Source organism: Sphaeramia orbicularis, chromosome 13 (genome assembly GCF_902148855.1).
Source record: "Sphaeramia orbicularis chromosome 13, fSphaOr1.1, whole genome shotgun sequence".
Taxonomy (NCBI): domain Eukaryota; kingdom Metazoa; phylum Chordata; class Actinopteri; order Kurtiformes; family Apogonidae; genus Sphaeramia; species Sphaeramia orbicularis.
The window spans coordinates 28,304,916-28,319,296 of NC_043969.1; the positions used below are offsets into that span (position 1 = coordinate 28,304,916).

At 39.6% G+C, this 14,381-nt stretch overlaps 1 protein-coding gene across 1 annotated transcript; it reads left to right on the top strand.

The window, feature by feature from the left end:
• The first annotated feature begins 2,044 nt into the window (after positions 1-2,044).
• six5 (SIX homeobox 5) lies at positions 2,045-11,126 on the top strand. Its single transcript, XM_030152696.1, has 3 exons — positions 2,045-2,736; positions 5,345-6,825; positions 7,371-11,126. The coding sequence occupies exons 1-3, from the start codon at positions 2,051-2,053 to the stop codon at positions 8,051-8,053; spliced, it is 2,850 nt and encodes a 949-aa protein (XP_030008556.1). The 5' UTR covers positions 2,045-2,050; the 3' UTR covers positions 8,054-11,126.
• The last annotated feature ends 3,255 nt before the right edge of the window (positions 11,127-14,381 follow it).

Here is a 14,381-nt window from a genome sequence, read left to right on the forward strand (position 1 = left end):
ATTTACATTCCTGAAGCTGTTGATCAAGATGAAGGTCTCAGTCTTCATTGACACACTCATCTGCAGGTCTTAAAATATACAGAGGAACCATGGCACCTTTATCATGAAAAAGACCAGGAGTAAAACCCTATATAAATACAGTGTGTGCCTAAGAACAAGGTTGTATAGGTTGTATTTCCACATGTAACCATACAGACGCGTGTTATTTAGCATGCCATAAATTCACATGACACTATTCGTGAATGGTTACTAGTGTGTTTGAACAGAGAGTATTTGCACTGGGAAACACACCAAACATTGCAGTTGGAAAACTGGGTTGACGACAAGCACCACCTGAATAAACAAAGAGATTATGCACATTACAACTGTCATTTTTCAGGATTTCAGACTATATTCTGAGCTCCTGCTGTGCACAGATACAACTACTTTTTGATGTACAATCCATACAAAGTGAATGAGAATTAAAGCAGTTTGACACATGAACAATTATAGATGTTAGATTGAAATGTAAAAAGAAAATCAAATTGGCAAGAGCTGTCAGACACACAAAAAAACGCAAGTTATGATCTGCATTGTTCAAAACCCACCAATATACAGATATGCAGTTTAGAAAGTTTATTGTCTGAAGTAAAAGTATGTGGTATTAATAAACCCAGTCTACAAGTAAAATGCCTCCAGAATTGAAACCAAATTTGAGTCACAAATACAGAAAAATTAAGTCAAAAATGTAAGTTGGCTATAGATACAGTCTTGGGTCAAAATGTGAAATTGTGAGAATTAATGGGGGAATGGGTTTTACTCAAAAGGAATGTTTGTCTTAGAGCTAGGTCTAGTTCAAAACAGTGTCTGCACTTTTCAATACACTCACCTCACAGGTTCTTTCAAATGGAAGATTTATAAATCTATTGTACAAATGTACATAAACAAATAGAAATGCAATCTTATTCAAGTTAAAATATACTTAACTCATGGTTTTGGTGAAATGTAATCTTACTATTGTATTAACCAACAGCAATGCCTTGTGGGAAGTATTTTGGTCAGTTAAGTATTAAGGCCTGGGGAAAAAAAATTCTAAATATATAAGGGTGTCAGACATTCTCACCGCAGGCCCCAGCCAGCCCCCCAAAGGGTCCAATCTGGCCCATGGGATGAATTTATGAAATGCAAAAATTACACTGCGATAACAGTTAAGGGAGTCAAACTCATTTTAGTTCAGGGGCTTCATACAGACCAATATGATCTCAAGTGGGCCAAAGATATACAATCATATTAACTTGTAAATGATGACAACTCCAGATTGTTCTTTGTTTTTGTGTAAAAAAAACAAAAAAAAAACAAACAAAAAAAACAAACAAAAAAAAGTAGTTACTTAAAAATGTTTACATCTACAAATTATCATATCCCAAGAGAAGTAAACGCCTTTTACTGAATATTTTTGATCTACAACAATCCAGATCCACCTCCAGCTACAAAGTATCCTTTAAAACCATGAACAACCTGAAATTTCTTAAGAAAAATAAGTGCAATCTTAACAAGATTATGCCATTTACAGATGTACATTACAATTTACAGACAGATGACAGTGAATCTACAAAGACAAAACATTTAGTAACAGGCATAATATTGTTAAAATTGCACTTACTTTTCTTAACACATTTCAGGTTATTTGTATTTGTTCAGCATATTCAAATTTTTTGTAAAAGGATAGTTTGTAAATGTCAACACTTTCATGTAATTTCACTTTATTACATTAAAGCACAGAGAAAACTTTGGAGTTGTCATTATTTATAGGTTATTATTTTACTGGAGACCACAGTGGGCTGTATGTGGCCCCTGAAATACAGTAATTTTGACACTTCTGGTCTAAATGATTTTCCATGCATTCTGTAGAGTAAGTTTTGCAGAAGGGGCGTGATTGACGGAGGGCTGTTTTTTTTTTTTTTTGCAGACACATTCATGGTTTCGTCGACTGGCAGAGAAAGGGAGAGCTGCGGAGGGAGGGAGAGGAGGAGGCGGAGGAACTACTGGAGGAAAAAAAGTTAAAGTAAAAATGGCTTCCTTGTCTTTGGACTCTACAGAACAATCAGAGAACAGCTCAGAAGAGCCCAGGACAACAGAGGTCAAAGAAGAAAAAGATGCACTCCACGTTTCGGAACAGTTACTCCAAAGTTTCCAAAAGTCGGCTCTGAGTTTTTCCACTGACCAAGTATCATGTCTGTGCGAGGCCCTTCTGCAGGCGGGCAATGTGGATCGCCTGTGGAGGTTTCTATCCACCATACCTCCTTCGTCCGAGCTGCTACGTGGCAACGAGACCCTGCTGAAGGCCCAGGCTCTGGTGGCTTTCCACCGGGAGGAATTCAAGGAGCTGTACGCCATCCTGGAGAGCCACGACTTCCACCCGTCTAACCATGGGTTCCTGCAGGACCTGTACCTGAAAGCCCGCTACAAGGAGGCGGAGAGGTCCCGGGGCCGCAGCCTGGGAGCCGTGGACAAGTACCGGCTCCGAAAGAAGTTCCCTTTACCCAAAACCATCTGGGATGGAGAGGAGACCGTGTACCTCCTCAAGGAGAAGTCCAGAAACGCCCTGAAGGAGTGTTACAAAAGCAACAGGTACCCCACTCCGGACGAGAAGAAGAACCTGGCCAAAGTGACCGGACTGTCTCTGAAACAGGTCAGCAACTGGTTCAAGAACCGCAGGCAGAGGGACAGGACCCCGTCCGGGACGCACAGCAAAAGGCAAGAGCGCGTCCACACGCACCACACTTGTGTTCACGTTTATGTGACTAAGGATCAGACAGGTAGAGCTGGTGTTATTCAGGCGACAGCTGGGTTCTTTTGTTGGTCGAAAAGCTGCAGGATGTTTTCACCGATCCCTCAGTCAGTCTGTGGAAGTCCCTGCGTAAATAAAGCTCGGCACTAAACAGGTCTGCACAGGTCACAAGTATGCGCCCACGATGCACTTGTAAAAGGTTGGAAAAGGTGTCCTGTCAGTAAGTATGAGGGCACTGGAGCTGCTTGTTGACAGCCGTAAAGCAGCACAGGTCTGAGACCAAGAGCATGTTGCTTTGTTATGAAATGTGAGATCCAGCGCCCACCATGGCTCAAGTTTCCTGAAACAGTGCACTGCAGCTGGGCCCTGCACAGCCCCAGGACCAGGCCCAGGACCGAGGTGGAAGGAAAGGGAAAGAAGGGGGAAGTGAACTACTGAAACGTGTTAGGTTGCATTCACACCAAGATTCTAATTACATTGTTTTTTTTATCAGTGAGTTGCTGGGAATTGGAGGGAGATAAGAGAGAAAACATGGTTTATCTTATCAGACCTCCTAGGACTTGTGATCTGGTCCTCTTTACAACACTCACAAGTCTCTCACATCCTGCTTTGTGGCAGAAACAGGATGGAAAAGCTGACCAGAGTGTAGATATCTAATTTAATCTGCTCCTCATATCTCAGCACACCCTTATAAATGTGATTCTATTGAATTATTTAATGTTTATTTATTGGGGCCCATACGTACAGCACTGCCTCCAAAGGGAAAATGTAATGCTTATAAGACGTTTAGCTTCAGCTATTCAACTTTCAGATCACACTAATGAAAATCAGAGGGATATTTCCCTTCGGTGGTGGTTTAGAAATGTGTTTCTTAAAGTGCATGTCAAGAGAAAAAAATTTGTTCAAAGATATTCAGCTGTACAATACCCACTGCCCCAAAAATGGTATGAAATACTCAGTTTGCGTCTGTAATGGCAATGTACATGATATTATGTGGCACGTAAACAAAATACTTAACACTAACTATAGCACTACCATTTTCTAAGCCAGTGATTCCCAACATTGAACTTCAGTGTCTCCTTATGGGTAAAAATTTACAAGAATGTCATGAATTGCCATAGACCAAATTTTTTATTCACTGTAAAGACACTTTCTTTTTTCCATAATTTTTATCTTGTATTTTAGGTATTGTTTTACCCCTTACATTGTTTTTAACTCTATAAGATCTAAACAGCCACTGGCACCAAAAGCATCTACTGATCTAAAATTTTACATGTAAATAATTCAGCTTTTCATCATCATCAGAAATGACTTATTTGGACATTCAGAGGCTCTGTAGTCAACATGGAAACACAGTCAATCTCTGCAACATTGATTCCTCAATAACACCCATGTGGTTTGCCAAATAACATTGGATGTAGTTTTTATGTTCATTGAATGATATATTTTGCTGAACAAGTCACTTTTTCTGCCTTACACAATGGAAATTCATGTGTTAATATTAAGTATTTTTGTTCATGTGCGATATAATTCCATGTGATGACATTGCCATTACAGGAACAAACTGAAGATTTTATACCATTTTTGGGGCAGCAGGTGTGGTTCAACTGAAAATCTTTCAGTTTTTCTACTGAAGTGCATTTTAAAGCATGATATTATGTTTATTGGGAAGAGAGGATATGCCTTCTTTGACACGGATGGGTCTAATGAGCGTAAAGTAAGCAAAAATAAACCTACAGTGTAGTATATAATAGAATAATGCTTGTTTCATGAAACAATTGCAAATCCAGCCAAATTTAAACAGTCTCTTAACTTTGTTCTTCATGTGATGTGGTTCAAGAAGACTGAAATATTCAGAAAAACCTTTGCAACAATAAAACAAGTATACCCCTTTTGCATTTAAGTTCATAGAATCCCAGACTGGTGAAAAACAACAGATTGATATAATATTTTGTTGGTAGACCTTGGCTTGCGTAGTGGTCAATGTTTAATATCAGGCCTCTAATTTGGAATTATTCATTTAAAAAACAAAGACAGATAAACAGGTAAAAATCGCACACAAGTTTTGAAAGTTTGATGCTCATCTCCAACTTTGTTCATCAGTTGCATTGACATATTCATGTAGATGTTTATTACTTTGACTAACACGTTCAGTTCTAAAATTTTCCAGTTTTTAATAAATGGAGGTTTATTCCATCGGTGTCAACTTTTTTGAGATATTTAGTTGATATCAGTTAGTTAATCTGGATTGCTATTTTTCCTGCTATTACAGTATATCGGCCTTAACAAACTGATTGACCTATAGTAGTAGGAATAAGAGACCCAGCCTGAAACGATGACCACCTCGACAAACCTCCTGGAAGCAGCTAGATTAATTAAGATTTAATGTGTCAGTGTCTGGATGCTTAACATCTTGGCACTGTTTAAGGGGAAATTATTGTTTTTGGCATTTTTATCAGGGCGTCTGGAAGAAGACATCTACATTAAGAACTAATAAAGTAATTTAAAAGAAGTTTGAGAAAAAATATATAGTGTTTCCCTTTTATTAATTTATTTGTTTGTCTTCTGTTCCAGTGAGTCTGATGGGAACCACAGCACAGAGGATGAGGCCAGCGTCATGGACGACACCCCTGAGAAACCAGAGGAGACATCCATTATCTCTTTCTCTGCAGTCCCCTGTACCACAGGAGGCCAGCTCATCCTCAACGGGTCCAGTGGCTTCCTCACAGCCTCTCAACCGTTACTACTCAATGGAAACTCCCTGATCTCTGGTGCTGGCGCAGGGGTCATAATCAATGGATTAAACTTGGGTGATTGTCAGACAGTCACCCTGAGTCCTGTTGCAGCTGGTGGCTCTTCTTTGATACTGAACGGTGCTCAGGTAATAACCAAGCCACCGCATCAGGTAGTTTCTGCACCAGAACAGGAGTCCTCAGCTCTAGAATGCAAGCCAAGCGCTCTTTCAGCAGTCGTTCTTAGCACAAATGCCACCGCCTCCTCAAACCAGCCATCTCTCATCTCTGTTCCTCTGCGAACCAAGACGGAGAGTGACAACACTCTTGATTTCATCAGCGTCTCTGACGAAATGGAAGCAAAATCAAATGGCAGCAACCAGATAGCTTCATCTACATCGTCTTTATCCCCGTCTTCACCAACTCTGTCCTCCCCAACCAGCCTCCCATCACTAGTGCTAACACAAACCACCCATCACCAGCAGTCTCTCACCCACCCAGCCTCGATGTCATCTGCTGGCATGGTTATCTCCACCTCACTCTCCAGTCAGCAAGGGGAGTACGTCGTCTTTGCCACCTCTAGTTCCCACTTAAGTCCGTCTAGCTCTGTAGTTTCCTCCAGCCCCTCCACCCCTCAGGTCTTCTCTCTTCCCCAGGTTGTGCCTTCAATTCAGGGTATACCAGTGTCTCAGCTGGTCCAGCACTCTTCAGGAGCCCAGATGTCCCAGTGTCCCCAGTTGGTCCCAGTGTCTCCCCTTGCATCTCCACCTCCTCAGTTCCAAAGCACAATAAACACAGGCAACAGACTGGTGCAACAGCAACAGGAAGCGTCGACACTACCTGAAGGTGCCACTACCATAGTGTCTCTCTCGCAGCTCCCTAACAATCAGCTCTCACAGCGAATGCCAAACCAACTCACGGACCAAACCACAAACTCTACCGCAAGCAAAATGCAAATCCCACAAGTTATTTCCATTTCTTCCCCAACACAAGTGGTCCCAGGACCCCAGGCTAAAGTCACACCAGCTTCTGCACAGTTAGTCCCCCTGTCCATGCCTCAGCTGGTCCCAGTGTCCTCCATTCAAACATCTTCCAATATCTCTTTCCCCCAAGTGGTACCTGCCAGCCCATCACTCTCTATCCCTTCTGCTGGAATGCCGTTGCAGATTCTGACTTCACCTCCTGCAGCTGGAGGGGTTGCACAGAGTCCTCTTCGGATAAACCAGATCAGGCCTATTCAGAGTGTGGGTACTCCACCCAGCGTGGCACCTGGTGTGCAGCTCTTAAACTCTGGGATCATTCAACTCCCCTCTGCCACTCCAGGTACAATGAATTCAATAGTCATTCACAAATGTAGGAGGTTAATACTAGGGGTGTTTAGGTTTAGGGCTTATAATGAGAACCAAAGGAGACTAATAAGTGATTTATTTGAGTGGCCAAAGTCCCTTTCACTCATTCTCTGAGCTGACAACTATATGCAGAAAATGGCAAGCTTTGAGAGTGTTCTAGTGATTTGTTCATGGGAATATCCGATTAGCTGACCATTAGTTGAGGCAAAGGAAGTTTATCTATTGAGTGTAAGTACATAGGCATATAAAAAGATAAATGTTTTCAACCTGGAATTAAAAAAGTCTACATTTGTGGCAAATCTAAGCAGTTTGTTTTAGTTGTTAGCAGCATAACTTGTCTCTTAACTAAATGCTCTTTCTGTATGTTTAGTTTGGAGATATTCAACTCAACCAGAGTTTAAACATGAATCTTTTTTAGTAATATGTTTGTGTAAAGCATCAACATTTGCAGACAATGTTTTCTCCTGAAGATGCATGAAACATTTTTTTTATTGAGTATTGTCTTTTTTTCTGCTCTAGGTAACCTCCTCCTCAGTGGAAGCCCCTACCTGAGTGTCCAGCAAGGGAAGCTCATTTTGACTATCCCAGCAGGTATTCAGCTGACCAGTTTGCCCCTGAAACCAGTATCGGAAGCATCACCAGTCTCTGTGAATGGAGTGAGTCCCATTCTGACCTCCTCCACCCCCCATGTAGCCTCGCAGCCTGTAACTACCCCAGCCCCACCTACCAGCGCGCTTACATCATCTCCTCTCAACTTCATCAGCTCCTCTCCGCTCTACTGCGCTTCAGAGACTGGGATTGCAACCAGCCAGACATCCGCTGTCCCCTCTGCTCATATTCTGGACCACTCAGTCACCCCCACCCCCCCGAACACTCTCACCCCAGAGAGCATGCTCACCCTCAGTCCGATGTACAGCGGCATGACACCCAACACACAGGTGTCCCAGCCGGCATGGAGCCCTGTGTCCCTGTCCACTTCAGCAGGTCTGACACTGTTTGACATCCGTGGGAAGGGGGATCTGCCCGTAGACCCGGCACTGCTAGGCCTGCCCGGAGGAGAGTCTCTGATCCTGGGGAGTCCCTCTCCGGAGCAGGACGTGGAGACCAGTTCTCCACTAGGAAGTCCAGAGGAGATGGACGGGGACTCCAAGATTCTGACCCAGCTACAGTCTGTCCCTGTGGATGACGATCTGGGCTTGTAGACGTTTTAATAACTCTATAAACAAAACCAAGGGAATATACATCCAGTTACAGACTATGTTTGTTTTTTGAGTTATTACAATAATTTTATTACCCAGTGTCAGTCCTTTAACACCAGTCTGTTATGAACTGTATGAATATGTAAAGGATGTTCTGACATGTGCAGCAGAAACACTCGTTCAGTGAAACCCACTACCATCTTGGACCAAGTCCCTATCACCAGTAATGTAGATATTTATTTGAGCCTCTCATCCTCAAACAACATTTTAGAGCTTTCCTTCCAAAGAGCAGTGATGTTGACATGACAAACGCAGAGTCTAAGAAAAAATTATCAGATTTCCTTACAAATTTATTACAAATTTGGAACTTTTTTTTTTTTTTTTTTTCAGAAAATCTCCTAAAGAGAATATGGATTTGTGTGCCTTTCCATCCACTATTGTAATATGAATTTTAAAAGTCAGAGCTTCATCATTATGGTTTAAAACGGTTTGTTAGATTTAGTATTTCATATGATAACATACTACCTGAGCTGTGGATTGGAGAACTGACAGATGTGATAGGTGTTTAGACAGATTTTATTGATATGTTAACTTTTCCAACTCTTTAGGTATGACATTTTTGCGCTGTTTCACGTTTTACTTTAGATATTGGGCATTTGTGTTTTTTGGTGTTTTTTAATGCGCAAATTGAAAACACAAACAGGAAGAGCTGAATAGAAACACACCTAATGACATCACATCCCAATTTGCACATGCCTGTTGTTGCTTTGTGTGATGAACATGTGCCTTATGCAAAAACAACAATAGCTGCTGTTTCTTTACGTTACATCAGCCCTGAGGTTCACAACTTGCCTTGACACGGCTGTTGAATATCATCAGCAGGCAAAAACTTCTGGTGTGCACAATAGTACTTGATTCACATGTTTAAAGTTTGCCACAAACAGCGGTTTGTTTCAGCATTAGTTGTTTCTGGGTTTTTGTGTGTACAGTATTTTGATATTTGATGGGATTCGACGTTTTGTAAATTGAAGGTCACACAAAAATATCTCTTCTGGAATTAGTGTGGTTCAGGCCTTAGCTGGCACTTTTGAGCTCAATCTTGATGGCTCTATTCCAGCTGATTGGGTTACTAGTATATAGGATGTTTGTCTGCTTGTTCAGTACGTCACCTGCCATGGGGAATATAAAGTACAAGTCAATTCATGGAGCAAAGTCTGTATGTGCATATAGGAGTCTTCATAAACTGTGTCTAACCTGTTTTATCAGATCCAGACAGATGACCGACCTCGGATTAGTACTCTTGGCCTCGTTACAGGTCTTTGAATATGTAATATCACACACAGTGCTGCACCTTTGCCTGGTTTGTCAGTTGTTTTTTGCAGTTTTGTGGACTGCTCACAAAGTTCATCTATCCGTGGTTTTTGTTGGCCATAGCAGTAGCTTGTTATGGAGCCACCACAATAACTACTCCCCAGACTATTTGGCAGAGGCTAAATCTAGAAATAGCAGGATATCGTGTGCCTGTGGAGAATTCAGTTAATCACATGTCTGCATTTCTTCTGCTTTTTCATTATTGACACAGCAGTCCAGGAGTACAGCGTCAAATTCATTCTTCACTAACAGAGCTGACTATTAGCATTATGTGAAGCTGTTACAGTTCACATTTTCAGCCATGAATTACAACAGTATTTCGTCATTATAAGTTACTGAAGTTGAGGTTTACAACTACTGTAATTAACAGTTTTTGATAGGAATAGTTCTCTGCATTATTAGACATTTAACAGAAAAGGGTTTATTTTCTATGCAAATTGTGTTGGGTTCTCTGCAGGGCCCTTTGTGGCTCATCGACGTAAAAGTCAGTTCACTTGGGAGATGAAAAAAAAAACTTAAAATGCTGAGCTGTTGAATGAAGCATGAGAGTGCATGACACTAAAACGTTTGCTGTGATCTCACTATGATATGATATTTTGTTGATACTGATAAGTGCCTTACATTAAAGCTTAGCGTTTTGATATTTTTGAGAAACATTTTGTACAAGTTTAGGATTTCTGTATACACCCAACCAAATGTTTGGATTTACCTAATATAGACAACTTCTATTTCTGTATTAGTTGGAGGTCCAGTGAGGTGTAATGTGATAGTTTCTCCTGTGTTTGTATATTTTGCACATTTCATTCACTCAATGTTTACGCTGCGCCGCTACATTGTTATGACAGAGACTAGGTTCATACTCAGTTTTATGGTTTATAATTGTCATGTGTTTATGACAAACGCACCAATAGATCCTTTACTTTAAACCTAAAGTCAGTGTATGAGCTTTACACTGTCCAAACATGTGGTGGTCAAACCTTTGGCCCATTATGGTACACAAAACTACACTTCAGTGTCACATCCAGTTACAATAATGGCCTTTGTGTTGTTTTTTGTTTTTACTATGATTGTTGTTTGTCTTTTTTCTACTTTTTAATATTTAAAGCATGTATCAATCAGTTTCTAGTTTCAACTGAAAGTTCTTGTGAGGGAGGGTCCTTGTGAAATACGCTGATAGGAAGTCATATTTTAATTAAAACTGTCAGGTTTTAATCTCAGACTATAGATATTAAAAGTCATTTTGATGGAAACTAGGTTAACGCTACATTCTGAAATGCGTCGCCTCCTTGTTTAAGTCCACATGGCCTTTGGTAGATCATTAAATGACCTAAAAATGGGTTTTGTTGAATTTGACTGATAATTTTAGGAGTAAAGGGAAATATGTCCTTGAAAATGTAAAAATACGGTGGCCTTTGTTTCTGTACATGGGCCATATCTTACCAAAGTATGTAAACATTGATGTGTGCTTTTGCACATTTTATGCACATTTTTCTTCTTGTTTGTTTGTAGGCCAGGATTTTTCTACTCTCCTACTCTATACATACCATATATGACTCCAGATTTAACCAAAGATGTTGTAATTCCATTGACCTTTGTGATAGATTGAAAGGGATTTTTTTTGTTGTTCAAGGTTATTGTTTTACTTTTTTTGTATTCAAATGCATTATATTTTTTATATTACATGACATTGTAATAAACTACAATTACAAAATGTTTGATGTTTATTATAACAGAGGAATGAAGAAGAATGTAATTATTGTCTGTTGTCTTTTATGTGCTGTACAGGGAATCATTCATCAGAATATTTTGCTTCTAATTTGGAATGAAAATTTTATTCAAATGCATTTTCTTGCTGCTCTGCAACATGTTCTCTCTATTTGTCTAGGAGAAAACAATATAAGGTCAAGATTATACTTTAGGACAGGAAAGTGACAGACATACCAAAACCAGCCTGCTAAAGGGTCCAATCCAGCCCAGAGGATGAATTTGCCAAGCATAAAAATTACACTAAAGAAACTGACAGATACTGGGAAACAGTTCAAGGGCCACATACAGTAGAGCCCAATTTGATCTCCAGCAGTTTTAATAAAGAAATATCTTTTCACAAAAAATGTGAATAACCTATTAACAACCTGAAATTTCTGAAGAAAAATAAGTGCAATTTTAACAATAATATATATGCCTGTTATTACCCATTTTGTGCTTTTCTATATCCATTGTGATCTGTGAGTTGTATTGCACATGTCTAAATGATGAGACATAATGTTCTTAAGAAATTTCAGGGTATTCACATTTTCTGTGAAAGGATAGTTTGTAATTATAACCATGTGTCTATTGTAATTTTGTCTTTCTGCACTAAAACAAAGAGAAAAAACTGTAGTTGTCATTATTTATAGGTTTTCATGCTAGTATTTTACTGGTCTGACCCACTGGTGATCAAATTTAGCTGTATGTGGCCCCTAAACTGAAATGAGTTTGACACCCCTGCTGTAGGACATCCACGGACATGTTGAGGGACAGGTTTATGATATGTTATAATCCAAGTAGTTTGATTCTGCTAGAGCATGATTAGTGATGCTAAACACATGCATTTCATTCCTTTTTGTTCGTGGACTGACAGCATTCAGCTCAATTTAGCGCAAACTTAGATACAACACAGACTGAATATAAATAAGACCTTTGAGGACCTCTATCCACTTCCACAGTGGAGCAGGTGGTCTGCATGTATGAGGTTCTCTTGCAGAGTGTTTGCATGGATCTTTTCTGAGGCTTCCTCTGGGCTCTTCCTCCCCTCTCCTCCTCTTCCTCCCTTCACCTTGGGGAGCTGGAGAACGTGCTGAAGGCTAAAGCTGCAGTGGCCTTTCACCAGGGCCACGTCTCTGGCCTCTACACCCCGCTGGAGGGCTTCCCCTTTTCCCCACATAGACGCCAAATCCTTCAGCAGCTGTAGCTCCAGCCTGAGACCAAGGGGCCGGAGCCCAGGGGACAGAGGAAGCATCGTATAAGACGAGGGTTTCCTCTACTAAACAACTTCTGAGATTTGTGAGGAGATGAGCTGCTGCATCAAGGTAGACACAATGATGTATTTTATTTTCTATGTGCAATGAAATAGGGTAAAGGTCCATAGGATTTAACAGAGATTCTTAAGAATTTAGCTTCACTGTGAAAAGATCATCACACTGGAGAACTGAAGGTAGTAAGGTAAAAAAAAAAAAACAAAGTAAATGGAAAAACGCTGCAGAAGTGTTAAGAGATATTTATACTTACCACTGCATATGCCTTTGTATGTCACATTAGATGAATAAACTTCTGTACAGTTGGATATATCAAAATAACAAGCCCAAGATAACACCATTAAAGGTTTTGCTTTGATCTTAAAACAAAGTCTGGAATAATGACAGAAAATTAAATTAAAATGTAAGAAGCTGGAATCTGAAAAAAATAATAAACCAATACATATAATAACTCCATGTGAAGGCTTCACCACCATGTTTTACAAATCTATTCATTCCTTTTTAATATAGATATATGAATAATTGTTCAATTCTCTGACAGGAAAAAAATAATATACACTGAGTATGATACCAACATAAACCAAATGTCTGAATGTACTGAGATAAAAAAGTCTCTGATAAACTAAACTGAGGTGAGGTGTACATGTGCTCCCTCCTGCAGCATCTCTGGTCTCAATAAAATGTAATTCTTTAATGTCTGACTGCTCTATTTCAGAGGCCGCATCATCAGCATTAACAGAATTGCTGATGAAACCGCAGCGTTGTCCATTCCTTCTGCAGTACTGGAGGTTTTGCCGGTCCATTTCACAAGAACGTCACTTAGAGCTTGAGTTGCTGATGTGATCGAAGCTCCTGATTTTATAAAATGGACACATCTGTGGCTCCTGTTTCCAAGATCACTGATTCAGCTTCTTCAGTAGTAGCATTGTTGTCCAGTAAAGTTTACTTTTTAGATCTTTAACCCCATGGCAGAGAAAATCAAAACAAAGTTACATGTTAGCTTGTGTGATCTGTTGATGAAGTTCAAAATACATGAATTCAAATCCTACAACAGCATGTTACACCCAAAAGGAAACTAAAGGGCTAAAGTTTGACTTTACCAGTGGATGGATGTTATGTTATTATTATATTAGATGATGTTGGACATAGTCTCTGAGGATGAATTGGCTTCAACTATTACAGTTGAAAATTATATAATACAAAATAACTATTAATATAATTGGTCACCCTTCAAAAAAAGAGCAAAACAAGTGGTGCCAGGCATAACAAACTCCATCCCTTGCATGTATTGTATCTTATTTTGGCATCAATCCAGCTGATGTTTTCATGTCTATGTGTGTGCTGATGTCAGCATATCAATTGCCTCTATATATGTGCCAAGTTTGAGGTAAATTGACACAAAATTGATGTTTTTAGAAATATTTGAAATCTTGTCCATTATAAGTAAACAGGAGACGAAAAAAGATTTTGAGAATTCATAAAAAATTTGAACTTTGATCTACTGTTCCCAAAATGTAATCAGATCTATTCTGGGTCACTGGCAATGTATAAACCCAGTTTGGTATGAATTCAACCAATAGTCTTGTTGCTAGAGTGTTAACAAACAAAGAAAAAACAAACAGAACCAAAAACAACACCCCTTGCCTCCCCTTCAGGGGGTGGGGTAACAAACAACAGTAAAAAAAAAAAAAAAAAAAAAAAAAAAAAAGTCTGAACATGAATATCAGAATAAAAACATTTCATACAGTATATCACATCAGATTATCTCATAATCACTTCTGATTTCCTCTCACCAGTAAAGTGGGTTTAATGCTTTTCTAAGACTAACCATCCAAGAAAAGTCTCAGTATAGAGTAAACATAATGCTCAACGAGACAGAAGGATTTTTTTTAACCTCAGTTTATCCTGCATTTTTCTGTTATGATGCAGCTCTGACTCTTACACTG

Coding starts and splice junctions, on each gene's coding strand:
- six5 (XM_030152696.1), top strand. CDS start 2,051: ATGGCTTCCTTGTCTTTGGACTCTACAGAACAATCAGAGAACAGCTCA. Junction 2,737..5,344: donor TCCGGGACGCACAGCAAAAG/GCAAGAGCGCGT, acceptor CTTCTGTTCCAG/TGAGTCTGATGGGAACCACA. Junction 6,826..7,370: donor ACTCCCCTCTGCCACTCCAG/GTACAATGAATT, acceptor TTTCTGCTCTAG/GTAACCTCCTCCTCAGTGGA.